We start from the raw sequence: 25,944 nt of genomic DNA, 5'->3' as shown, positions 1-25,944 counted from the left end.
TTATTTAACAATTACATATATCATGGTTTCAGTGTAAGGGATAAAACTATTATTAATATTATGATGAAAGGACCTTTTTCATATAATATTTTTCAAAATATGTATTATTTTTTTAAAACAGTAAGATGGTGTTTGAAAAATCACTTAATATTTGAATTTGAGTGTAATTTCATTACACAATTTTCAGGACACTTTTATTTTAGCCATTCAAGGGTTAAATCCTTAACGGTGGTTGACTATACACACCAAATCACGTCCACATCATGTTTATACTTTCATTTTTTTACCTAACTTTTAGATCGCTTTCGTTTTGGTCACTGAAAAAATCATTGATTTTGATGATACTATTAAGGGATAAAAAATTGGTTGACACTATTAAGGAAAACAAATTTCAACAATTTACTTTTATTAATTTTATGTTTTGAAATTTAAATTTTAATATTGAAAAAATAGAACTTTCGACAATGGGGTAAAACAAGTACGATTTGACAATTTTTAATGTATTATTTTAGTTTCTATTGTTTTTCACTTTAATCCTTAATTTTTTTATCCCGATCAATACTAAAATAATATCTTTTAGGTAGCCAAAATGAAAGTGTAAACATGATATGATATGTATAGTCAATCATCGTTAGAGATTTAATGTTTGGGTGATTAAAATGAAAATACCTTAAAAATTAGATGACAAAATTGCAATAATTTCTTTTGGGGTGATCAAAATGAAAGTGTTCAAAAAGTTAGGTGACCAATTGGGTGGTTTTTTTTTTTTTTTGCTCAATCAAAGAGCATACACAAAAACCAAAAACCGGGGAAATAAGCCCCCGTGAAAACCAGCACCCGAAACAAAACCCCACTAAAAAACCAAGACAATTGAACCATCAAAGATCAACACACCCCTACAATAACTCTGCGCACAAAGACAGAGCGCAACAACAAAATAAACCAAAAACGATAAATTAAACCAAAAGTGCTGCAACAGCAAAAACCAAAAAACAACTAAGACAGAAACAGCAACCAGTCCCCAAAAAGAACTCACCACCAAGCCTTGTACATACCAAGACTTCTAATGCCAGCAACCGCTAGAGCAAACGCTAAATCATTACCATTTTTCACTGCAATCGCAAAACAAACATTACCTAAACTGGCGACCTTCGAATCAATTTCCCTGAAGTAAGGAAGTAGCCCCCACGGTCTCAATCCATTGTTTTCTAACCAGCAACATACCTCTTTAGAGCCAAGTTCAATAATTAAAGAGCTTTTACCAAACCATCCCATCGCTGAAAACATTTCCAATGCAATCAAAATTGCAACCACCTCGGCAGCTAAAGAGTCTTTAGCAACTATTGGACCCAAAAAAACTGCCCTAGCAACCCCATTCAGATCTCTTAAAACCCTACCACACCCAGCTTCGTCCTCATTCACGACCCCACATAAATTAAATTTAACCCAACCCTTTCTCGGAATTGGGTGGTTTGCTCATATAATTATATACAAATATAAGCTTTAAAAGTATTAATTATATTTAATAACTTAATTTAATAACTAAGTTTAGTTTTAATGTAGTTATAAAAATTAAAATATTTAAGATAAAAAGTTTAAAAGTTAAAGTTTAAAATAATAAAATATTGTACCAATCGGTACAGGTTAATATGAACTAGTATAAGTCGGTATTGACAGAAATGAACTGCAACGCACTAAAATATTTGAAATGCATTGAAATATTAACCATAATAAAACCTAGACTGCTTCATATTGGTTGAAGACCAAAAAGATAGGTATCGAGTGTTTTCTACATGTACCTTTTATATATTGCTTTATATTTTGTTCTTTTAATAAGATTTGTTTGGCTTGTAAAAAGTTGTTTTATTAAAATAAAATAAATGAAAACATTATGCAAAAGACAAAAATGAGATCAAAATATTTAGCAATGTTTTGATATTGAACATTTAATAACTTGTAGCTATATTCTTTAAAAAAATTTGTACCAATACAATTTCATAAAATTAGTACAAATGATCATCAAAATTCAACGTAACTTATTTGAACCTAAATATATTGCTAATTAATATAATTGGGAAAGGTTATGTGGTTGATAATAATCTTTCTGAACTTCGTTTAATACATGATTTATGTAAATAATGTTGGCAACTTAAGTTTCGGCAGTCTTGTAAGAACATAATAGACTAACAGATTGCATGACCAAAGTTATTCCTAGTAACCTTAATAGGTTAACAACTTTTGAAGATCCAACTGATCATGCTCGATCTTTGTTAGAAGAAGATGCTCATCGAGTAATGATTAATATAGACTCTCATCAACCTTATTGTAGCTAATTCCTTGAACTTGTTTCTTTTTTTAAAAAATTCACAAAATGCAGAAATAACTATTAATAAACTTTATAGAAAAACAGAGCATCTATATAAATATTTATCAAAGACATTGCTAGAAAGCAAAGCTTATGTTTATTTTAGTCAATTTAACAATGGCCTCTTCAACGAACGTGTCGCATATCCCTTAATAACTTTACTTTCATCTTCTTTAACTTTGTAACAACCTCTTTTATATGAAGCCTCTCATTTGGTAACTCTGCAGAATATTCTAAGCCAACTTGCAAAATGGATAAGGCACAATTTTTAACTTTTAAATGTTCCCTTCCAGTGGTGCTCAACAACTTAGGATCTACAACTTGATTTCGCAAAGATGATATCGACTCTATCACCCAACTTTTCAAGCTTCTTTCTCCTTCAAACATTTCATCTGTGGGATTTTTTCTTGTGATGATTTCCATCAAAAGAATACCAAAGCTATACATATCACCTTTTGTCGAAACAATTCCTTCGATTCCATATTCGTATGAATATAAGACAACATTATGAATATTCAAAGATATCTTGATAATGAAAAATTCCTATAAAATATCTCAAACATTATATGCTTGCTCGATATAATTGAACTGGATTTAATCTAGTTACTTCCTTAAAAAAGTCACATTCAATATGTTTGAAACTCAAATCTTAACAGATATGATCCCTTTCATTATACACATGCTACACTTACATTGGAAATGGAAAAATAAACATGGAGTTTGATTAGAAGTATCACCTGGCGCCATATATCCAAATGTTGCCATTGTCATGGTTTGTATCACTGAAACATCTTCACATAAGAGTTTCACGATGCCAAAATCACTCAACTGAGCAACCATATCTTCATCTAATAGAACATTGTTGGGTTTTAAATCACAGTGAACCACTGGTGTTGCATTTCCATGATGGAGATATTCCAATGCAGATGCAACATCTATCATTACGTTCAACCTTTGTAGGATATCCAAATATTGGTTGTTGGAATACAACCATTTATCAAGACTTCCATTAGGCATGAACTCAAGCACCAACGCTTTGAAATTAAGATCATTAGAGCAACTGCTTATTACTTTGACTAAATTTCTATAACGAGTGTTGCGGAGAACATCACATTCAACATCAAAGCTCTTTAAAGCTCCTTCTAACTCTAACTTGAAGACATTTACCGCAATGATTGTCCCATCCGGGAGAGTCCCTTGGAATACTGAACCATAACTTCCATTACCAAGCAACCTACTATCATTGAATCCATCAGTAGCTTGACGAAGCTCGTGGTAGGAAAATCGTCTTCAAGTTCCTAAAGGTATCATGTCTTCTTGAGTTGGCAATTTATCTTTCCTCCTATTTTGCAAGATAATGATTATTAAAGCCACAACCAAAATTGTGGAGGCAATTGGCAAAACTACATATATTATGAGCTTCAGATTAGTTTTTGCCTTGGAATTTCTAAGATGTCTTGTTTTACAATTTAGAATATGAAGTCGAGCTGCACCACACAAGGCTTCATTCCCCTTAAATGATTCGATTGTGTAGTTTTCAAATGATCCTCCTTCAGGAATTTCTCCTTCAAGCCTATTAAAAGAGACATTGAAATATTTAAGATAGCAGAGTTTCTCTAAGGATTTGGGAATCTCTCTAGATAGATTATTTCTTGACAAGTCCAAGAATTCCAAACTCAACAATTCATCAAAAGACTCAGGAATAGAACCCATGATTCTATTATTGGATAAGGAAAAATCAGTGAGGTCCTTGAGATCTGCAACTCCAGTTGGGATATCACCTGAGAACTGATTGTTCGACAAATCCAAACTAGTCAAAACTTTCCATTTTCCAATATCAGTTGACAATGGACCACTTAGAGAATTTGAAGACTAGTATAGGATGAGGAGATAGTTAAGCCCTGTCAACGTGGAAGGTATTGAGGAGGAAAACATATTGGAGTCTAGAAATAGTTGCCTTAATGAAGTGAGATCACCTAAGCAAGCAGGTATTGGTCCAGACAATTTGTTATTGGTCAAGAACAAGAAAGCCAATTTGTTTAGATGACATAACTTAGATGGGATGGATCCTTCTAACTTATTGTCGTCAAGAGAAAGACTTTTCAACTCTTCCAATCCTCCAATTGTAGTAGGAATTTGTCCTTTCAATTGATTGCCTCCTAGCTCAATGTTTATCAAGTGACTTAAGTTTCCAATTTCACTGGGGATACTACCCCTGATGTTGCATGAATAAGCAGAGAACAGTTCAAGAGAACTTGAGAGATTTCCTACCACTCTTGGAAGTTCACCACTAATAAATGGGTTGCTACAGAAAAGAAAGTTCTCCAAGACTCTACAGATTGTCAAAGAAAAGAGAAAGCTCATTCCTGAGGAAGTTAAACTATTATTCTCCACGGTGAGAATCTTTAAATTTCTTAGATTGCCTAGATTATCAGGAATGGACCCTGAAAATTAATTATTAGACATGTCAAGAAGAGTAAGCTGAGAGGCATTGGAAATATACATTGGGATCGAGCCGACAAGGTGGTTGTCATCTGTAGCGACGTAAAAAATTCGTTTTGGTTTGGGGTCGCTAAATGTGGCGATTTATTAAACACTTGAAAACCAACTTTCGATTTTATTAACAAAGGGAGTCGCCACCGATCCTTTTTATAGGTGTGATCGGACACCTAATAAAATTATTTTAAAACAAAAAGAAGGCCAAATTTAGGTCTACGTGAAAGTCCAGAGAAAATTGGGGTTCGAGAGTCGATTCTGTGAGGAAGGTATTAACACCCTCACAACGCCCAAAATTGGTATCTCATAAACATGTGTTGACTTGATTTTCAAAAATACGAGTTCAATATAATATTTAATCGTGATCTGATTGAAAAATGAGAATTTTTAATTTTCGATTTTTTTAGAAAGGGTGTCCCGTTTTTTAACACAAGTGATTTAATTTCACCCAACATAGCGATGAAATCGATGGCTTAATATTAAATCGGTACATTGCCTTATTTTTGAAATTAATTAAAACATGAGAAAAATATTCCTAAAGTGAGAAATTAAAAATAGATAAAGGACTTAAAAAAAATGATATCATTAATGAAAAATATTAACATGAAATACTAGAATATTAGAATAACAATAATAATGATATTTACAAAATAAAAACATATCATGTACTAATAATAAAATAGGAAAAATGATCTATTTGGTAATAATAATATAAAATAATAATATGTACATAAAAATACATATATATATGCATATAATAAAAGTATGTAATAATAATAATAATAATAATAATATCTACAATAAAAGAAAATATTAGGAAACGTACATAAAAATATATACATAAAACATTTACAACAACAATATAAAATAATGATATGTACAAAAATATATATATATATATATACGTATGTACATAAAATATACACTAATATAATAATAGTTATAATAATACTAGCAATAGTAATAATTTATAATAATAATATATACACAATATGGTATTTAAAATATATATATATGTATATATAATAGTATTTAAGAATATATACATAAGAAATATATAACTAATGGCATTAAAAATATATACATAATATATATAAAATACCTAAAAAAAGGGGAAAGAAAGAGAAGGAGGGGGAAAGGAATCTGACCAAAGGGGGCCGTTCACCGGTCGATCGTCGATCCGCCGTCGTTAAGCTCAAGCCACCGCCTACAGTGGTAAAAAGGTAAAATCAATATATGTATATATAAAGAAAGAAAAAATAACACAAAAAGAAAGAAAAAAAAGATTCGAAAGAAGAGGAAAAAGAAAAAATGCAACCTTTTATTGATGTTTTTTGTGTTCAAAATTTGAAGGATTTTGTGTTTTTCCTTTTCAATCTTTGTAAAATCCTCCTCTCTCTTTTTTCTTACATGATTTTTGAATGGCTTTTTATAGCCATTTTTACATGATTTTCTATTATTTCTTTTTCTATTTTGTAGGTGGTGGTGGTAGACAATGGATATCAAAAATGGGAGGAAAAATGGGGCAAGTGGGAAAGTGGTTAGGTGGCTAGGTGGCTAGGGTTTTTTTAGTTTTTTTTTTGGGGTTAGGTTTTTCTTTTTTTTCTTTTTTTTTTTGGGTTAGGTTTTTCTTTTTTCTTCTTTTTGGGGGGGGTTAGGTTTTTTTTTGGAGGAGGCTTAATGGGCTTTTGAATTGGGTTTAATATTTAGGTTTTGTAATGGGTTTGGGTAGATGTAAATGGGTCATGAGTTAAGGGTTTTAGTGGGTTTAGAGGTTTGGTTGGGTTTTGATGAAATCGGGCCCGGGCAATTTGGGCTTCTACAGCTGCCCCTCTTTGCTCATTGTCGTGCAACAGGAATAGAGCAAAGACTTTCAAGGAAGACCAAATTTGCCCGGTCTTGCTAGGTCTTGACTTGCTTTAGAACTCTTCTTGTTTAGTTAGTCCCTTTTCAGTCTACCGCATCTTGTAGTTTTGGTTCACTCCACTGCATCTTGTGATATACGCCTTGTAGCTTCAATTTATTCCGATGTAACTTCAAGGATATGAAATGTATGGCTTCGATCTACTTCGCTGTAACTTCAGAAAGGTGAGATCTACAACTTCAATCTACTCTTCTATCGCTTCAGTGAGATAAGGTTTGTGGTCTTTTCTTCTGCGACTCCAGAAAGGCAAGATCTGATACCCTCGATCAACTCCACTGCAACTTTAAGGAGATAGAATCTGACGTCTTCAATCAACTTCAATCTTTATTCTCTACTCGGCATGTGATCCTGAGCTCAACTCATTTTTCGCAATATGAATTGACTCTCTCTCGAAATATGAGTTGATTTTTGAAAAACAGAAATTAAAAGACTCAACTCAACTCTCGCAGAAATTAAAAAGCTCAACTCACCTCTCGCAATATGAGTTGAATTTTTTTGAAAAAAAAAAGAAATTGAAAATAGCTCAGCACGTGAGCCAAGGCTCAACTCACTTCTCGCAATATGAGTTGATTTTTGAAAACAGAATCTGAAAAACAGATTTTGAAAATACCTCGACATGTGACCCGAGGCTCAACTCACATCTCGCAATGTGAGTTGATTTTTTTTAAAAATATAAATTGAAAAAATACCTCAGTGTGTGATCTGAAGCTCAACTCACCTCTCGCAATATGAGTTGATTTTTTTGAAAGACAGAAATTGAAAATAGCTCAGTGCGTGAGCCAAGGCTCAACTCACCTCTAGCAATATGAGTTGATTTTTTTGACAACAGAAATTGAAATTACCTCAACGTGTCCTGAGGCTCAACTCACCTCTCGCAATATGAGTTGATTTTTTTGAAAAATAGAAATTGAAAATACCTCAGCATGTCTTGAGGCTCAACTCATTTCTCACAATATGAGTTGATTTTTTTGACAACAGAAATTGAAATTACCTCAGCGTGTCCTGAGGCTCAACTCACCTCTCGCAATATGAGTTGATTTTTTTGAAAAATAGAAATTGAAAATACCTCAGCATGTCTTGAGGCTCAACTCATTTCTCACAATATGAGTTGATTTTTTGACAACAGAATTGAAATTACCTCAACAGTGTCACGAGGCTCAACTCACCTCTCGCAATATGAGTTGATTTTTTTGAAAAATAGAAATTGAAAATACCTCAGCATGTCTTGAGGCTCAACTCATTTCTCACAATATGAGTTGATTTTTTTTTTAAAAAAACAGAAACTGAAAATACCTCAGCATGTCTTGAGGCTCAACTAATTTCTCGCAATATGAGTTGAATTTTGAAAACAGAAATTGAAATTACCTCAACGTGTCTTGAGGCTCAACTCATTTTGAATAGAAATTGAAATTACCTCAACGTGTCTTGAGGCTCAACTCATTTCTCGCAATATGAGTTGAATTTTGAAAACAGAAATTGAAATTACCTCAACGTGTCTTGAGGCTCAACTCATTTCTCGCAATATGAGTTGAATTTTTTTTGAAAGACAGAAATTGAAAATACCTCAGCATGTGAACCGAGGCTCAACTCACCTCTCGCAATATGAGCTGATTTTGAAAAAGTAGAAATTAAAAGGTTCAACCCACCTCTCGCAATATGAGTTGATTCTTGAACAACGTAAATTGAAAACAGAAATTGAAAATACCTTAGCGTGACCTGAGGCTCAACTCACCTCTCGCAATATGAGCTGATTTTGAAAAAGTAGAAATTAAAAGGTTCAACCCACCTCTCGCAATATGAGTTGATTCTTGAACAACGTAAATTGAAAACAGAAATTGAAAATACCTCAGCGTGACCTGAGGCTCAACTCACCTCTCGCAATATGAGCTGATTTTGAAAAAGTAGAAATTAAAAAGTTCAACCCACCTCTCACAATATGAGTTGATTCTTGAACAACGTAAATTGAAAACAGAAATTAAAAATACCTCAGCGTAACCTGAGGCTCAACTCATCTCTCGCAATATGAGTTGAGTTTCCTTGAAAAGCATGAATTAAAAACATCAAAATACCAAAACCTGTCCTTTGGTAGAATTCGGGTGTCTTTTCCTTTGATTCAGTGCGACTCTCATTCAAGATTTCTTACTCTGTTGGAGTACCTGTATATGCCATGTATGATGTTATCATGATATGCACATGTTTGTCTTAAATGCTTTTATGCCTACATGATTATGCAGTGCTCCTTAAGCATGTTTGTCGTATGTCCATTTAGCCACGATTGTTGAGGATCTGTGTTCATTGCTTTGATTCTCGACTTTCTCTTCAGGCCTTATACCTGTCTTCAAGCTTCATGAGTAATCGACGTTTCTCAGATATCATTCTTCGCTTCGATTGAACTTTGTTCTTACTTTGAGACTCTTGTGCTTATCAAATTTTCATCCAGGTAATGCTTAACATTTCTTTTGTTTAGAGTATGTTATTTCACCATTTATCATGTAAATAAACACATAATGAGATGCATGAAAAGGTCGATAAGGACAAAATGATATTTCATATTCATCTATTTCAAATGTGGCAAACAAAGCAAGTTAACCAATGAGAGTAAAAATGTCAAAAGAAAGAAAGGATCGTATTCAACGGATACAAATGCTCTAGATATTCAACACATGAACTCTTCCTCGTTCCTCAATCAAAAATCTTTTCGAGCGCGGCTTCTTGCGTAGAAGATTTCGAGCTTTCAGAAATGCTTCAAATACTGTAGCCTTACTGCTTGACCTATCGTTCGATCGTCAGGTTTGTTTCATTAGGACGCCCTCTCGGGTTTTCATCCTAATCCTTTTGTACTAATCAAGACGCCCTTTTCGGGTTTTCGCCTTGATCCTTTTTTTTTTTTTAAGATGCCCTTTTCGGGTTTTCATCTTAAGCATAACATTTCTTCACAGCATCTGAGTTCATTGGATTCAACAACTCTTTCCCATCCATCTCGGTAAGGATCAAAGCTCCTCCTGAGAATGCCTTCTTTACGACATACGGTCCTTCCAAGTTTGGTGCCCATTTCCCTCGCAGATCTTTTTGTATTGAGAGAATTTTTCTCAGCACGAGTTCTCCTTCATGGAATTCTCTTGGTCGTACCTTCTTGTCATGGGCTGCTATCATTCTTTTTTGGTACATCTGCCCGTGACAAATTGCCCTGAGACGCTTTTCTTCAATGAGGTTCAGCTGATCATATCGAGCTTGTACCCATTCTGCTTCTTCTAACTTTGATTCCATTAGGACTCGTAGAGAAGGGATCTCAACCTCGATAGGTAGCACAGCTTTCATTCTATAAACCAGAGAAAAAGGAGTTGCTCCCGTAGATGTTCGTACAGGTGTGCAATATGCAAACAAAGCAAATGGAAGCTTCTCGTGCCAATCTTTAAACGTCTCAGTCATTTTCCCAATGATCCTCTTAATATTTTTATTGGTCGCTTAACAATTCCGTTCATCTTTAGGCGATAGGGCGAGGAGTTATGATGCTTTATTTGGAATTGCTCGCATACTTCCTTCATCATCTTGTTATTGATTCATGGCGTTATCTCGAAATGATTCTTTCAGCAAACCATATTGACAAATGATTTTCCTTCTTCAAAACCCGCAAACCTGCAGTCTTGGTCACATTGGCAAACGAAGTGGCTTCTATCCATTTTGTGAAGTAATCAATGACCACAAAATGAATCGATGTCCATTAGAAGCTTTGGAAAATAGGCCCTATGACATCCATGCCCCACATAGAAAAAGGCCACGGAGAAGTCATGACGTGAAGGGGCGAAGGGGCTACATGAATTTTATCGCCGAGATTTGACATTTGTGGCATTTTCCGCAAAACTAATGCGATCGCTTTCCATCGTCAACCAAGAGTAACCGAGTCTCATAGACTTTCCGCCATAGTGAAACCATTGGCATGCGTCCATAAATTCCCTCATAGACGTCTTCAAGTATTTTTCTAGCCTCAACAAGATCTACGCATCTCAAGAGCACCGATCTTTTCCTCTTTGTACAGATGTCCCCATCAAGAACAAATCCCGCTGCCATTCTTCTGATTGTTCTTTTGTCATTCTCGTTTGCTTGTTCAGGATACTTTTGATTCTTGATATATTCTAAGATATCATGGAACCATGACCGTCCGTCTGGCTCCTTTTCAATGCTAAAACAATGGGCAGGGACTTCGTATATACTCATTTGAAGAGGCATTATTTCAGTTTCCCAGTTTGCTTTGAACATTGAAGCCAAGGTGGCCAGGGCATCAGCCAATTGGTTTTCTTCTTGCGGGAAGTAATGAAAAGTTATTTCTTTGAATTCTTTGATCAATTCAGCTACTAAATCACTGTACTTAATCAATTTGGCTACTAAATATACACTAATATAATAATAGTTATAATAATACTAGCAATAGTAATAATTTATAATAATAATATATACACAATATGGTATTTAAAATATATATATGTATATATAATAGTATTTAAGAATATATACATAAGAAATATATAACTAATGGCATTAAAAATATATACATAATATATATAAAATACCTAAAAAAAGGGGAAAGAAGAGAGAAGGGAGGGGAAAGGAAATCCGACCAAGGGGGCTGTTCATCGGTCGATCGTCGACCATCGCCTGTTAGCTTACTCGACCACCGCCTACAGTGGCGGAAAAGGTAAAATCAATATATGTATATATAAAGAAAGAAAAAATAACACAAAAAGAAAGAAAAAAAGATTCGAAAGAAGAGGAAAAAGAAAAAATGCAACCTTTTATTGATGTTTTTTGTGTTCAAAATTTGAAGGATTTTGTGTTTTTCCTTTTTCAATCTTTGTAAAATCCTCCTCTCTTTTTTTCTTACATGATTTTTGAATGGCTTTTTATAGCCATTTTTTACATGATTTTCTATTATTTCTTTTTCTATTTTGTAAGTGGTGGTGGTAGATAATGGATATCAAAAATGGGAGGAAAAATGGGGCAAGTGGGAAAGTGGTTAGGTGGCTAGGTGGCTAGGGTTTTTTAGTTTTTTTTGGGGTTAGGTTTTCTTTTTTTTTTTTTTTTTGGGTTAGGTTTTTTTTTTTTTTTTTTTTGGGGGTTAGGTTTTTTTGGAGGAGGCTTAATGGGCTTTTGAATTGGGTTTAATATTTAGGTTTTGTAATGGGTTTGGGTAGATGTAAATGGGTCATGAGTTAAGAGTTTTAGTGGGTTTAGAGGTTTGGTTCGGTTTTGATAAAATCGGGCCGGACAATTTGGGCTTCTACATCATCAAGATATAATTCCTCCATGTTTAGAAGGAAAAGGCCCATGTTTGATGGAAGATGGCCAGAGAGCTGATTTGTATCCAAAGAAATTATCGTTAAATATTAAATACTTGTGCAGGAATAGAACCAGCAATATTATTAAATGCCAAATTCAAGACTTGTAGATTCTTTAGGTTGCCAATCTCACGTGGTATTATACCTGCCATAAATTTTATCAAACAAAAATATTAGACAAATATGGAACTTTTGTCTAATATATGAAACATTTGCTTATATATTTTAACAGTAGAAAAATTAAATTAAATTATCTAGCAATGTGTACAATTATCGACAATTAGTGTATCAAATATGAATCAACAATATTTACGGAAAAAATGTTTTATAGAGCTATTGCAAATATTAAAGTACTTCAAGTAATTTCAAATTGAAATTTTTAGGTTTTAAGTTGGAACAAGTTCAAAATATAAAAATAGTGAAGAATTAAATCATAAAGAACAAACATTCATAAGTTTAAGAAAATGAAAATATATATTGTTTTCCTTTTATCTGATTTGATAAATTTAACGTTTTTATTCTTCCAAGAAGATTTAAAAAACCTCAATTGTGTGGCCTCAATTGGGATAAATGCAATTAATTTGGAAATAATTTAATTCTTTCGTATACATTCACCTGTAAAATTGCTATTGGAGCAATTAAACACTATAAGAAGAGTTAAATTCTCAATTTGTTTAGGAATTTCACCTGCAATTATAAAATTCATATATCAAATTTAAAATTCATATCATAGCAAGGATTATAAGAATAAAATTAATGTATAATGACTTATTTAGCTCTCAAAATTTATAAAAGTTTTATTTTAGCCCTTCATTTAATTTTTCATCTCTTTTTGTCCTTAAACTTGCCATGTTTGTCAAATTAACCCAAAATGGATCGAAAACTCCCTGTGTATGCCACGTCAACAATTAATTTTTTAAAATTTAAAAAATTAAGAAAAAATATTTAAAAAATTAAAAAATAAAATATTAAAAAAATTATTTAATTGCTAATGTGTCAGCAAAGTTAACAAATATTAATTTCTCCATCCATTTTTGGACAATTTGATAATCAATACAAGTTTAAAGGTTAAAAGAAGCGGAAAATTAAATAGAGTACTAAAATAAATTTTTAGTAAAATTAAAGGGTTAAAAAAATCATTATTTCTAAAGTAAATAAATTACCATTGGCAAGGTATTTCACATTATATTCGTGTCATACACGCTTCCGAGTCGAGTTGGAAATTAAACAATATTTCTCTCATCATTTTTTCGTAGTTTATTAGTTTATTCTTCAAACTTCTTTTAAAAACTTAAATTCATAAAATTTAATAAATAAATTTATATTTTCAATCTCAATGGAAGATTGATCTAAATTTTATATTCATGTACTTAATTTCTTTTCCAAAAAAAGAGTATACACTTGAAAAGCTTTAAAAATGGTTAGGATATATTACCTTCAAAGTGGTTCCGACCAATGTTGATGTATTGAAGCATACTCAAATTCCCAATTTCTATTGGTAGGCTCCCCTCCATTTGGTTATACGATAAAGATACTTTTGTAGCTTTTTGCACTTGAATAGACTTGCAGGAATTCTACCAGAAAGCAGGTTAAAACTCAAGAACAATTCTTTCAAATTTGGAAGATGATCAAACATATCTTTTGGCATATGATCAGTGAGATTATTGGTGGTGAAATCAATCAATTCTAGCGAATGCAAATCACGTGGAACAGAGGGTATGGAGCCAGAGAGCATATTATCACTTAGATTAATTATTTGCAACGAAGATATATTAAAGATGGAGGAGGGTATTGAACCTGAAATCTGGTTTTCAAACAAATACAAGGCCTCTAGCTTTGACAAATAGCCTAAAGAGAATGGAATAACACCTTTGAAGTTGTTTTGGTACAAAAACAACGTTCGAAGTTCAGTTAATGATCCCAACCATGATGGGATTTCTCCACTGAAGTAGTTGATACCAAAGCTTAAATATTTCAGCCGTTGCAAATTGGATAACTGGACAGGTAATCTGCCATTGAAACTATTGTTTGTGATATAAAGAAGAGAAAGGAATGATAAATTTCCCAAGTGACGTGGAAGGGTGCCTACGAGTCCCAACCCAGAAAGGTTTAGAGCTGTGACTCTACGGTGCTTGGATCCACAACTTACACCAAACCAATTGCAAACAGGGCAGAGGCTGACCAGCTAGTTGTCAAGACATTTGCAGGATCATGAATAACATGATCTTTTAGTACTAGAAGAGCTGATTGATCTGTAAGTATGGTGGTTAATTTCATAGAGATAGTAGCCATGGAAAAATGGAAGATGATAAGAAGAGCCAAGTTGAGGAAAGTATTCCCCATCTGATTTTGGGTGTTTATCAAGCTACCAACAAAGGCAGAACTGAGATTGCTAGACAGATAATTAATGTTGTAAGTTCTTGCAAGATTGCAGATTCTTTTAATGTGATTTAGGTAGAAACTACTGAATTTATTATAGGATGTGATAATATGATTATGTAATTATTGCTTAAAAACTTCTTTCTAAATTTCATTTTTTCTTAAGAAATTACAATATTAAAATTTACATAGAAATAATATATAGTATTCTAATTTAATTGCACTCGTACTAAGATTACAAGTTTTTTATTTAATTATTTTAGATTACTGAAATTATTAGACAACATGAATATAAAATTATATGATAACTTTTTTATCAAATACGAAGTACATATAGTGACAACCGAGCAGTCACTTCGAAGAAAATAAACAACCTTACCGCTTGCTTAACTAGCGGTAGCTAAACACTAATTAATTTGTGTTTCAATTGACTAACAGAATTTTCAACAATAAAGATATCGACTAATAGTTAAAATAAACCATGAAATTTCTTAGAACATTCAATGAAGTTGAAAGATTTTATTTTTATTTTTATTGTTTTAGAACAATAATTTATCTAGTCTTCTAACTTTACAAAAAAAAAAAATTTTCATTTTTTAGTCCTTTAAACCTACGTTGTTTGTCAAATTACCCCAAAATGAATGAAAAATTAAATTTATTAACTTTGCTGGCTTAAATAATATTAAATTTATGAAAAATTAAAAATAAAAATAAATTTTTAAAATAATTAATTGTTAACGTATTACGTGATAATCTACTTGCATGTCACATCAAGAAAGTAAGAATATAAAATAAAATAAATTTTCATTATAAAATTGGAGAGTCAAAAAATCATTATACTTTTTTTTCTTGTCCTATCAATACCCTCGACAACACTGACACCATAAAGTAAGAATATAAAGTATGGCTCACTTTCGACAATGGAATAAAACAAGTATAATTTGACAATTTTTTAAATGTATTATTTCAGTTTCTATTATTTTTTCACTTTAATCCTTAAATTTTTTTATCCCGATCAATACTAAAAAAATTCTTTTTAGGTGACCAAAATAAAAGTGTAAACTTGATGTGACATGTATAGTCAATCATCGTTAAAGATTTAATGTTTGGGTGATTAAAATGAAAATACCTTAAAAGTTAGATGACGAATGTACGAGCTTAAATTTGCCCGGCCCTTCAGAGAATCCAGCAACAATAACAAAACCCAAAATTTAAAAAGTTCCAAACTATAACCCAATTACAAGCCTGATCACCCAAACCCTAATGGCCCAATTAACCTAAAACGTATCAGCTAAACAGAAACCCTAAGTGGCTTCCAGCGCTGCACCCTCTGGCCACCCCATGTGCCTCCGCAGCAGGCACCTTGCCCGATGTCTGCCCCCTCTCGCACCAAAATGGCAAAAAGCCCAAACATTCGCCTTTGACTCCGCCAATCCTACAAAAAAGGATAAAGAAGGAAAGCCAAAACGAGACACAACAGCAGAGAACAAGAACAAAACGCAAACAGTAGCAAAGAAGATTTTTTCTAATATTTGTAATCGGCTATAAAGCCGAAAAGAAGCAAATGTAACAGGGGGATCTTTCTTTTTGAAATAAAAAACAGAGGAAATCGATTTAAGGTTATCACCTTTTTTTATTTTTCTTCTTCAAAAACTGCATATACATACACTATTTTTTATATTCTCCTTTTTTTTAAAAAAAAAAGAAAACTGCTTTAGATATATGTACATATATATATATATATATATATATCGGAAGATAGAAAAAGGAAAAAAAAGACTTACCTTGTAAGCCCCAGCCACCGTGTGTAGCGGTCAACGGACTCACAGCGGAGGAAGCGATGGGTATGGCGACGGCGCGAAGATGGGTTTCTCCTGAAACCCTAACAGAAGAAAGGAGAGAGAGGCCCTCAATTTTTTTTTTTGAAAATAAAGCAGAATGTTTTTTTTTAATTTTGCTATTATAAAGCTATTAAAACGACGCCGTTTTGGGCTTAAACGCCCATAGCCAAAACGACGTCGTTTAGGTGCCATACCCTGAAATTTGACCCACCCTTTAAAGGATCTGTATTTTTTTTTATTTTGGGTTATTTACGCCCGTTGTAACACCCCAACCTGGCCTGGAAGTTTGGCTCGAATCTGGCATGTCATATTGAAGTGTTTTTCGAAAACCATGTTTCCATTAAAAACCTTTCTTAATAATTAAAAACTTATACCCTTTTTAAACCTTGTTAGAAAACCTCACCGAATAACATTCTTAACAACTTTGTAAAAATCTTGGCGATTATGAAACTTACTTTAAAAACAATTGCGGTTACGTGATGTTTTGAATAACAGTAGTTGCTTTGGAAAACCGTGTTCTAATACTAGCAATTATAAGAACAATAAATAAAATTCCAAATTTGAAATCCAGAAAATTACAATGGCTTTACTACAACCCACATAAAAACATTTAAAAGTAATAATCAAAACTGTAACATAAACAGTGTGTGTGGCTTCCTCCGAGCCCCTCGCAGCCCCGATCCATCTAAGGCTGGAAATTACCTGAAAGGTTAATAAACAGGGTGAGTTTACGAAAACTCAGTGTGAAATCCCCTACTATAAAAAGGAACAGTCAGTCATATAAAAGAATTAAAAGTCTGCCCCACCTACTACTTAGTTTCAGCCAGATTGGGCCTTAGCCCACTATAACAGACAGTACCAGATGGACCTTAGCCCATTACAGAATAAGAAACATTATCAGAATTAGAATCAAAATGAGAATGTAACGCCCCAATTTTCGGGAATCCTGTGAATGTTGGCATAGGTTTAATTATGTTAGTGGGCCTCTAAAAAGCCCAAACTTAAGATAGAACCCGACAATTTTAGTTAATTTTTGTTCTATAAGAAAAAGGGGGTGAAATTATGAAATAGGACCTATGTGAAAATGTTTGAAAATGCTATAGATTAAATTGAAGTGCCCAATAAATAGGAGTGCAAAATAGGAGGATTTGCATGAGAAACCTCCCATTTTACATGAAGTAGCCAGCCATCATGTTGTTGTAGACAAAATGTACACTTGATATCCATAATTTATGGTACAAATTGATACAAATTGATAAAAGGTTAGGTAAATGTTCCATGATAATAGGTTAGGTAAATGTTTCATGATAATGGGTTAGATAAATGTTTCATGATAATGGGTTAGATAAATGTTTCATGATAAGAATTTCATGTCTTTTGTATTAAAGAATTAAATGGATGAAATATGAAGTTTTATTAAAAGAAAAGGGTAAAAGAACAAAGTTTTGTCCATCTTTGTTCATCATAGCTGAAAGTTAGAGAAGAGAAAGGAGAGGAGAAAGCTCTTGAGTATTCGGTCATTAGGAGGAGGAAAATTGAAGGTAAGTTCTTGGTACCTTGCTTCTATTTTGAGGTTCATGAGTTCTTCTTGATTCTACCTTAACTCTTGAAGTATATTTTGATTTTTAGTTGTGTTGTGAGCATTTAGTCATGAATTAAAATGAAGGAAATGGTTGTTGTTTCATGTTCTTTTGATGAAAAATGGAAGATAGGTGAAGTTGAGCCAAACAAATGAGCATGCATGTGCCTTAGATACTAAGGGGAAAAATCGGCTAACATGTTTTGCTTTAAAATGATGAAATGGAGATTATACTTAAGTAAAATCATAGATATGTGATGATTGATTGGTGATATACATGTTTAAATAACATGCATGCAAGATAGGTGTATGAAAGAGTGATTTGGTAATAAATCTGCTTGGGACAGCAGCAGTAATGTGACTTTGGAAAATCACCATAAATTGTGGGAGATGAATTAGAAGCTGAATAAATTATGTAATTAAAGCTTATTGAGTCTAGTTTCTAATGAAATAAACAAGAACATATTTTGAATTCTGTACAATGAGAAATTTGATTTGAAATGAAGAGTGGTCAGATTAGTCAAACAGTGAAACATGGGAAACTTTAAGAAAAATCTGGTATTGATTGGCCATACCAAAAATTCTGAAAATTTTATGGATAGAAGATATATGAGTCTATTTTCATGGAAAATTAACAGCACTTGATTTGGAGTTTCGTAGCTCCAGTTATAAATAATTTAGTGACTGTTTCTCAGGAAGACAACTTGCAGTGAAATTATGATTATGTGGTAAACATTGACAAAAAATTGTTAATGAGTTGCTTATTGATTTCTTATAAGCTTACTATGATCTGTAGGTGTGGTTGGCCGAATATTGTAAGGGGTTAATACGTAGTTTGTATTTGAATAGTTAGATTAACGTGTTAGTAATCCAATTGTAGGCAGTTCGTATGTGGATCTCGTCAGCATATCGTCGCAAACAGGTGTGTAACTAACACCCTCTTTCTTAGTCTGGATCGGCAAAAGCTAAAAAGCCGAAATGCCGAAAACCGGTATTTTGTAGATTTGCGAGTGTACGAATGCTAGTGAGGTAAATCGATTAATGTTTTTGGTAAATTGCAAAATTTGGACTGCAAAGTGCATGATTTCTGTGCCCTCGATATTTTTAGGCTTAATGGGCCAAAAATTGGATTGATGGGCCAACGGGCCCAATTCGGTAAGAACACTCGGTACGTGATTCTGTTAGTACGTGAAAAGTAGGAATATGCATGAAAAACCCTAAATTAGATAAATTACTGAAATACCTTTAAAAGTGGAAAATTTACAGTTTTACCCCTAGTAGATAAATTACCAAAATACCCCTAAGGTTAAATTGACCTAAATGCATGTTTGATTGTTGTTATTTACTGCATGCCATGTTGTTATTATCTGATGCATGGGACTGGGATATTGACGGAGGAAGTACTGAAAGTGGCTTGTCCACATACTAGAGGCTTTGCCTCAATTTATTGTTAATCGAGCAGTGAAGGTCAAGAATCGTGGAGTGTTAAATTTGGGTGGGTTGAGCTATTCCCACATGGAGTGTATGGGTGGTACGGTGGAGTGTAGTGGTTGGTGGGTTGAGTAGTCTCCCAAATGGGCTTGCATATGTTATTGATGTTGCATGTATTTTGAAATGGGCCTCTGGGCCATATCATTATCTGAATAAAGTGAGGCCCAATTTATTGTAATTTGAAAAGGGCTCGCCCAGACCACTGTTATTACTGAATAGGCTTAGGCCCAATAGACTTGAGTGACTTGGGCTTTGAATGGGTTTTCCTTACACATTGAGTTTCCCAAACTCACCCTTTTATTTTCATCCACGCAGAAATCCCCAACCATAGTGGGCTTGGGCTGTGAGGGAATTTGAGTGGCCACCCGCTCGAAAGTTTGATTTTCTTCCGTGAACTGGACATCCTTTTAATTACGTTTGAGGTTTTGGGCTTTTAAATGTAATAAGGCCGCTTATTTATTTTTGTTGGTTTTATATGTTTTATTAAGATAGGTAATATTTATATTTAACTGTTGAAATTGGATAGCTTTAGGCGTTTTCAAAAACAAGAATTGTTTTGAAAATAACACGAAAACAAGCAAAGCTTCCATAATGAAGATATTTTCCAAAATTAATCACTTTTCCTAAAAGGACTTAATCAAATCGGTTTCCTAGAAATATACATGACGTTAAGGTATGGCAATGGTGGTTTGCATGTCTAGGATTGGATCCGAAGGAGTTTGGTACTTAAGCATCCGATGGACTCACCTCCTCTTTTCCGGTTTCCTACGGTGCATGACTTCCATTCACTTTAACCTTTAATGAATTAATCTTTTGAACATCAAGTATGATTTTCGGACTTAGAATGAAATTTTTTTACGTTTTGATGTGGCATGCGGATCCGCCATAACTTCGGAAATTTGGGTTTGGGGTGTTACGAAAATTAGAATCGTAATCGTGATGTAATTAGAATCGTAATCAGATCGTCAATGTAATCAAAATCGAATGTGAATGCAATCCTAACCCAATCCACCGTATACACCCCGTACCAACCCTACACTCCATGTGGGGAATAGCTCAACCCACCCATTTCTACACTCCACGGTTGCTAAAAGATTGTTGCTCGGTTATTGTGACGAAGTCACCAGATCTGAATATTGTGGCGAGCCACCAGATCGATAATGTGGCAAAGCCACTTAATGTAATACGTGGCACAAAGCCGTAGATAATCGTAATAACTTGCACATAGCCATCGATGGCGGTAATATAATCGGCGACAAACCTTCGTAAATATGATCGACACAGAGTCATCAACAAATATGTTAGGCACATAGCCACAGGTAAATACGTTTGGCACGAAGCCATAGTCAAAATGGCATAAAGCCATATTTAGGTTGGCACAGAGCCATCGATAACGGGTTTATAATCGGCACGAAGCCCACAATAATGGCACACAGCCTTCGGTAACATGATCGGCACTTAGCCATCGATCAGTCAACAGATATTGTGACAGAGTCACCAGATACAAATATTGTGGCAGAGCCACCAGAACAGATATTTGTGGCATAACCACCAGAAACAGATATTTGTGGCATAGCCACCAGAATGGTTCCTCCATCAATATAACCCATATCCCATGCAATAGATATAAATGTCATGGCATACAACATACAAAATCAGAATATCATGCCGATATTTGAATCAAACGATCACAGTCAAGTCATTCATATCACCAACATATATTCACAATCAAACCACAACCATGCGGTCTTGTTAGTCACTTGCCCACAAGGGCAAAACAATCATTTAACACCCTAAGGGTATCTTGGTAATTCTACCCTACAGGGGAATTTTAGTAATTCTACCCTACAGGGGTATTTCAGTAATTCTACCCTACAAGGGTATTTCGGTAATTCTACCATACAGGGGTATTTTAGTAATTCTACCCTACAGGGGTATTTCGATAATTCTACCCTACAGGGGTATTTCGGTAATTCTACCATACAGGGGTATTTTTGTAATTCTACCCTATAGGGTATTTCGGTAATTCTACCCTACAGGGGTATTTCGGTAATTCTACCCTACAGGGGTATTTCGGTAATTCTACCCTACAAGGGTATTTCGGTAATTCTACCCTACAAGGGATTTCGATAATTCTACCCTACAGGGGTATTTCAATAACTTTCCGATCGAGGTATTTTGGTAATTTTGTAAACCAAGGGTAAAAGCGGTAATTTCAGAATCGGGGGTACTTTGGTAAACTAAAGTATTCTAAACAGGGATAACAATACGAATAGGCCTAAAGCCCGTTCTCGGCTCAAATGGGCCCACACACTCGTGTGGCCCTTTTAGCCCAAATCTAGCCACAGATATGAGATTCACCTAGCCTAGTTCAATATTTACTACACAATCAAACAACTTATCCAATTGGGCCCGTAGGCCCATTGGGCCCGAAGTGGCCATCCTACAGCTAGAGTAGTGAGAAATACACACCTGATTGGAGACTGGAGTTAATCCACGCTCTGAGCACTCTTAGCCGATGCCCAACCCAAACGAGCACGCCATAAAGCGAAAGGGATCAGCCAAGAAAGGTACCTTTACTCTCCTTATGGTTCCTCTATTTAAAGCCACCAGATCCACTCTTGTGGGATCCTCCATCATTAGAGTTTAAATTCAACACCAACTCTTGCCACTGTTGGCAAAATAAATGCTTTTGCTTGCCATGGGATTCAACCCATGCCTCCCTCAAATGCTCCACACGCTACTTGCCACTAAGCCACAAGGCTTTTTATGTCACAACTTCTCCAACAATATTCTTAAGCCTACCTACTACACCTGTGGTTTGATTCACCTTAAACCAAAATTTTTGCTAGAGTCCGTGTTTGAACCGGGACTTCTCCAACACTTCTCAAAGACACTTAACCACTAAAACAAGCCTTCATTAACTAAATTTACATGCACAATGAATATAATAAGTCGCCTTCAATCGCTCCCATGCTCAAGGCCCAAAACTTCTAGGCCCAAATTTAGAGTGTTACACCGTGATCCTTCCGCATTTTCGGTTTATTTTAATTTTGTCCCTTTGCTTACTATTTTATTTAATAAATTTGACCCCATGATAGTGTTGAGCTTTCCAATCGAGTCCCCGACCCATCACTAATCTGGAACACGGACACGTGTCTAAAGTTTATGTTATTTGTCGAATCGCCCTCGATAGTTTAAGCGCACTTAATTTTGGTCCTTATTAGTTTTTTATTTTATAATTTTTACCTTATTTTTAATTCAATTTCAACCTGGTCCTTTGTTTAAATTAATTAATCTATTTATTCATTCATTTATTTATTTACTTTTTAAACAAAGAAAAATTGTTAATATTGTTCCTTTTAGGTTTTTATATATATTATTTATTATTTATTCTAATCCTTTTATGTATAATGTATTTTAAATTATTATCAATTTGAAATATGTTATATATATCATTTGTTCTAAACTATTATACATGTTACCTATTTTGAAATTTCCTTTTATATCTTTTTATTTTAAACTATATATATATATATATATATATATATATATTGTCTATTTTAAATTTCACATATAATTTAATGATATTGTTTTATAGGTTAACTATTTTTCCTTATCGTTTATTGTAAATCTTTTATTATTTATTTTGAGATTTCTTACATTGCTCATATTTAGACATTTTGCTCCATCATTATTATTACGTATATATTTTAATATGTGTTTATTTACTTATTTATTATTTCTTATGTATACGTTATTTTATTATTTTTATTCTTTTATTACTATTCTTACTAATGTATTATTATTATTCTTATATTCAACTTTATTATTATTATATTATTACTATTACTATCATCTTATTATTAAACTAGTTAATCTTATATTGGTTTTGTCACATTATATATTGTCTTTTTGTATTTATTTACATCATTATTGCTATTACTATTACTATTACTATTACTATTACTATTACTATTATTATTATTATTATTATTATTATTATTATTATTATTATTATTATTATTATTATTATTATTCTTGAGTAACATATACTTTACATGATTATCAATGTTAAATATTTTACGTATGTTATTTCTTTTAAACTATTATACTGGAAGTTATTTATTTTGAGATTTTATATACGTCGTAGTATTTTAAATTATTATGTGAATATACATATATTGTTCATTTTAAATTTCTTATATGTTATTTAGTTATATTGTTTTATATGGTGATTGTATTAAATTCTCTTTATTATTTATTATAAACCTTTCTACTATTATTAATTTTAAAATTTCACATGTTATTTATATTAAACTTTTGTATATATCTTTTATATGTTAATGATTTTAAATTCTTTTATTATTATTTGTTTTGAACTTCCTATATATGTTACTTATTTTAAATTTTTATCTTAAAATTTTACTTTGGATCATATTTATATATAAATTTTCATTTAAACTATTTTTGTGTATTATTTATTTTAAAATTTTCATTTATACATTATTTATTTTAAGCTCTTTTATGTGTATTTGAAAGGACTCTTTTTTATTTTACTTTATGTATTATTTATCTTAATTTATTTGACGTATTATTTATTTGAAATTTGCTTTATAAACTATTTATTTTAAATTGATTTATACTTTATTTTTAAAATGTACATATTATATATTTATCTTGAATCATTTTCTATTACTCATTTTAAATTTCTTCCATAAGTCATTTCTTTAAAATTTATATTATTTCATGTCAAATGGTTACATATAGCTCTAATTTAAATTGTTTTGCACTCTATTGGTTTTAAGTTGTCACATATATTGTCTTAAGTCATTTTCATGTTGGCTATCTTAATTTGTTCCATGTATTATTTCCTTCATCATATTTTACAAGTGTTTCTTAGTTTCTTTTTATTTCGCCTTTGTGTTTATTTATTTTAATCATTTATTAATTTAGATTTCATCGTTGTTATCCTCGTTGTTCTTATTATTGTTATTATTATTTTGTGTCATTGTCTTATGTCAATTATTTATTGTTTGATTGTTCGTATCAATAGTTAAAAATCAAGTGATCATTGTGAATTGTTTTCTTATTAGTATATTCATATTCTCATTACTTATCAACATAATAATCTCATTCGCATATCACCATTCCAAATCAAATACACATCATTTTAAATTTCATATTTGCTATTATTTCATAAAAAGAAAAATCTCTAATAAAGGCAATATTCCGTGTTCGGGAAATTCGAGAGATCGTGCCCTAACTTACTAGTTTTCGATTTTTCTCGTTTAACCTAAATAACAACATATTCTTTTAAATCACAACACGAGTTTTAAAACGCTTACTCTCTGAGATTTGAGGTGTTGTACCCTAACTTACTGGATATGACATCTTATTGCTTCGAGATAAGATTTTTTTGCAAATAAGTCAATATTTCGTGTTCGAAAATTTCGAGAAAGTCGTGCCCTACGTGTTGGGTTTCGACTTATCGTTTAACCGAATAACCGTGTAACACCCCAAACCCGGCCTAGACGTTATGGCCGAATCTGACGTGCCACATTGGAGTTGAAAACCCACGTTCCGTTTTAGTGTTTTAAAACCTTATATTTTGTTGAGTTAACAAAGTGTATGGAAGCTGGGCACCAGGTAGGTATCCGAGATAGAGGAGGTGAGCCATGAAGGCTGCTTAAGTACCAAGCTCTTTAATTGGATCCAATCCTAGACATGCCCACAACCATAGCCACACTTTGTCATATCGAGTTTAAATTTGTTTAAGTGGACGTCTTTGATAAATCGATTAATCGTGGTGTTGAGATATTTTGAAAACAAGTATCATTTTGAAAACACGTCCTAAGTCTAGCCCATTTGAACAATTATCAACCAGGTTTGAAGTTATTAAAAATAAAATAATCCCGAGAAGAAATAAAAGAAAAGTTAAAATGGCCTTATTACAACCCAAAAATAAATAATATTTAAAGGAAATTTAAAGAAAACCAACGCTTATTTAAAAGTCCAAAGACAATCACCGTGGCCACTCAATCCCTCCGCCCAAGTCCCCACATCAAGGCTCACCTGCAAGGTTAAGGAAAGGGGGTGAGTTTGGAAACTCAGTGTGCAACAAGCTCCTTTCAGAGCCCAAAACAATAACAGCCTGTTGGGTCTAAGCCCAAATCCAATCTCAAACATGTACTGGGCCATAGCCCTTTTCATATTTCATATTTCATAACACCGGGTCAAGCCTTTTCAAATTTCATATTCTCGGGTCAAGCCTTTTATCAGAAATCGGTATGGCCCTTAGGCCCATTTCAATATCACATATAATTTCAATGAAAGAATGCAACCCATTTGGGAGACTACTCAACCCACCATCCGCTACTCTCCACCGCACCAACCAACACACCATGTGGGGATTAACTCGACCCACCCCGCCATACTCTCCATCGGCAAGATAGTGCTTTATCATATAACCTGGAGGCCTAGCCTCTTTTAATAATCGGGCAAAAGCCCTTTCAATAATCGGGGCATAAGCCCTT

The 25,944-nt window shown here is 33.1% G+C and overlaps 2 protein-coding genes across 2 annotated transcripts in view; both read right to left on the bottom strand.

Moving 5' to 3' along the window:
• Positions 1-778: 778 nt before the first annotated feature.
• On the bottom strand, positions 779-14,461 carry LOC108481252 (receptor kinase-like protein Xa21). Its single transcript, XM_053019388.1, has 8 exons — positions 14,268-14,461; positions 13,682-14,127; positions 4,323-4,809; positions 3,803-4,220; positions 3,103-3,634; positions 1,056-1,340; positions 963-970; positions 779-853 (listed from the first exon to the last, which is right to left on the bottom strand). The coding sequence occupies exons 1-8, from the start codon at positions 14,459-14,461 to the stop codon at positions 779-781; spliced, it is 2,445 nt and encodes an 814-aa protein (XP_052875348.1).
• A 1,327-nt stretch (positions 14,462-15,788) lies between these two features.
• LOC108481251 (receptor kinase-like protein Xa21) overlaps positions 15,789-25,944 on the bottom strand; it is a 30,777-nt gene continuing 20,621 nt past the window's right edge. Inside the window, exon 9 of the mRNA XM_053019385.1 lies at positions 15,789-15,932. Within this exon, the coding sequence (XP_052875345.1) occupies positions 15,789-15,932 (144 nt within the window). The remainder of the gene's footprint in view (positions 15,933-25,944) is intronic.

Source organism: Gossypium arboreum, chromosome 1 (genome assembly GCF_025698485.1).
Source record: "Gossypium arboreum isolate Shixiya-1 chromosome 1, ASM2569848v2, whole genome shotgun sequence".
NCBI lineage: Eukaryota > Viridiplantae > Streptophyta > Magnoliopsida > Malvales > Malvaceae > Gossypium > Gossypium arboreum.
This window is presented reverse-complemented; position numbering and strand designations above follow the sequence as displayed.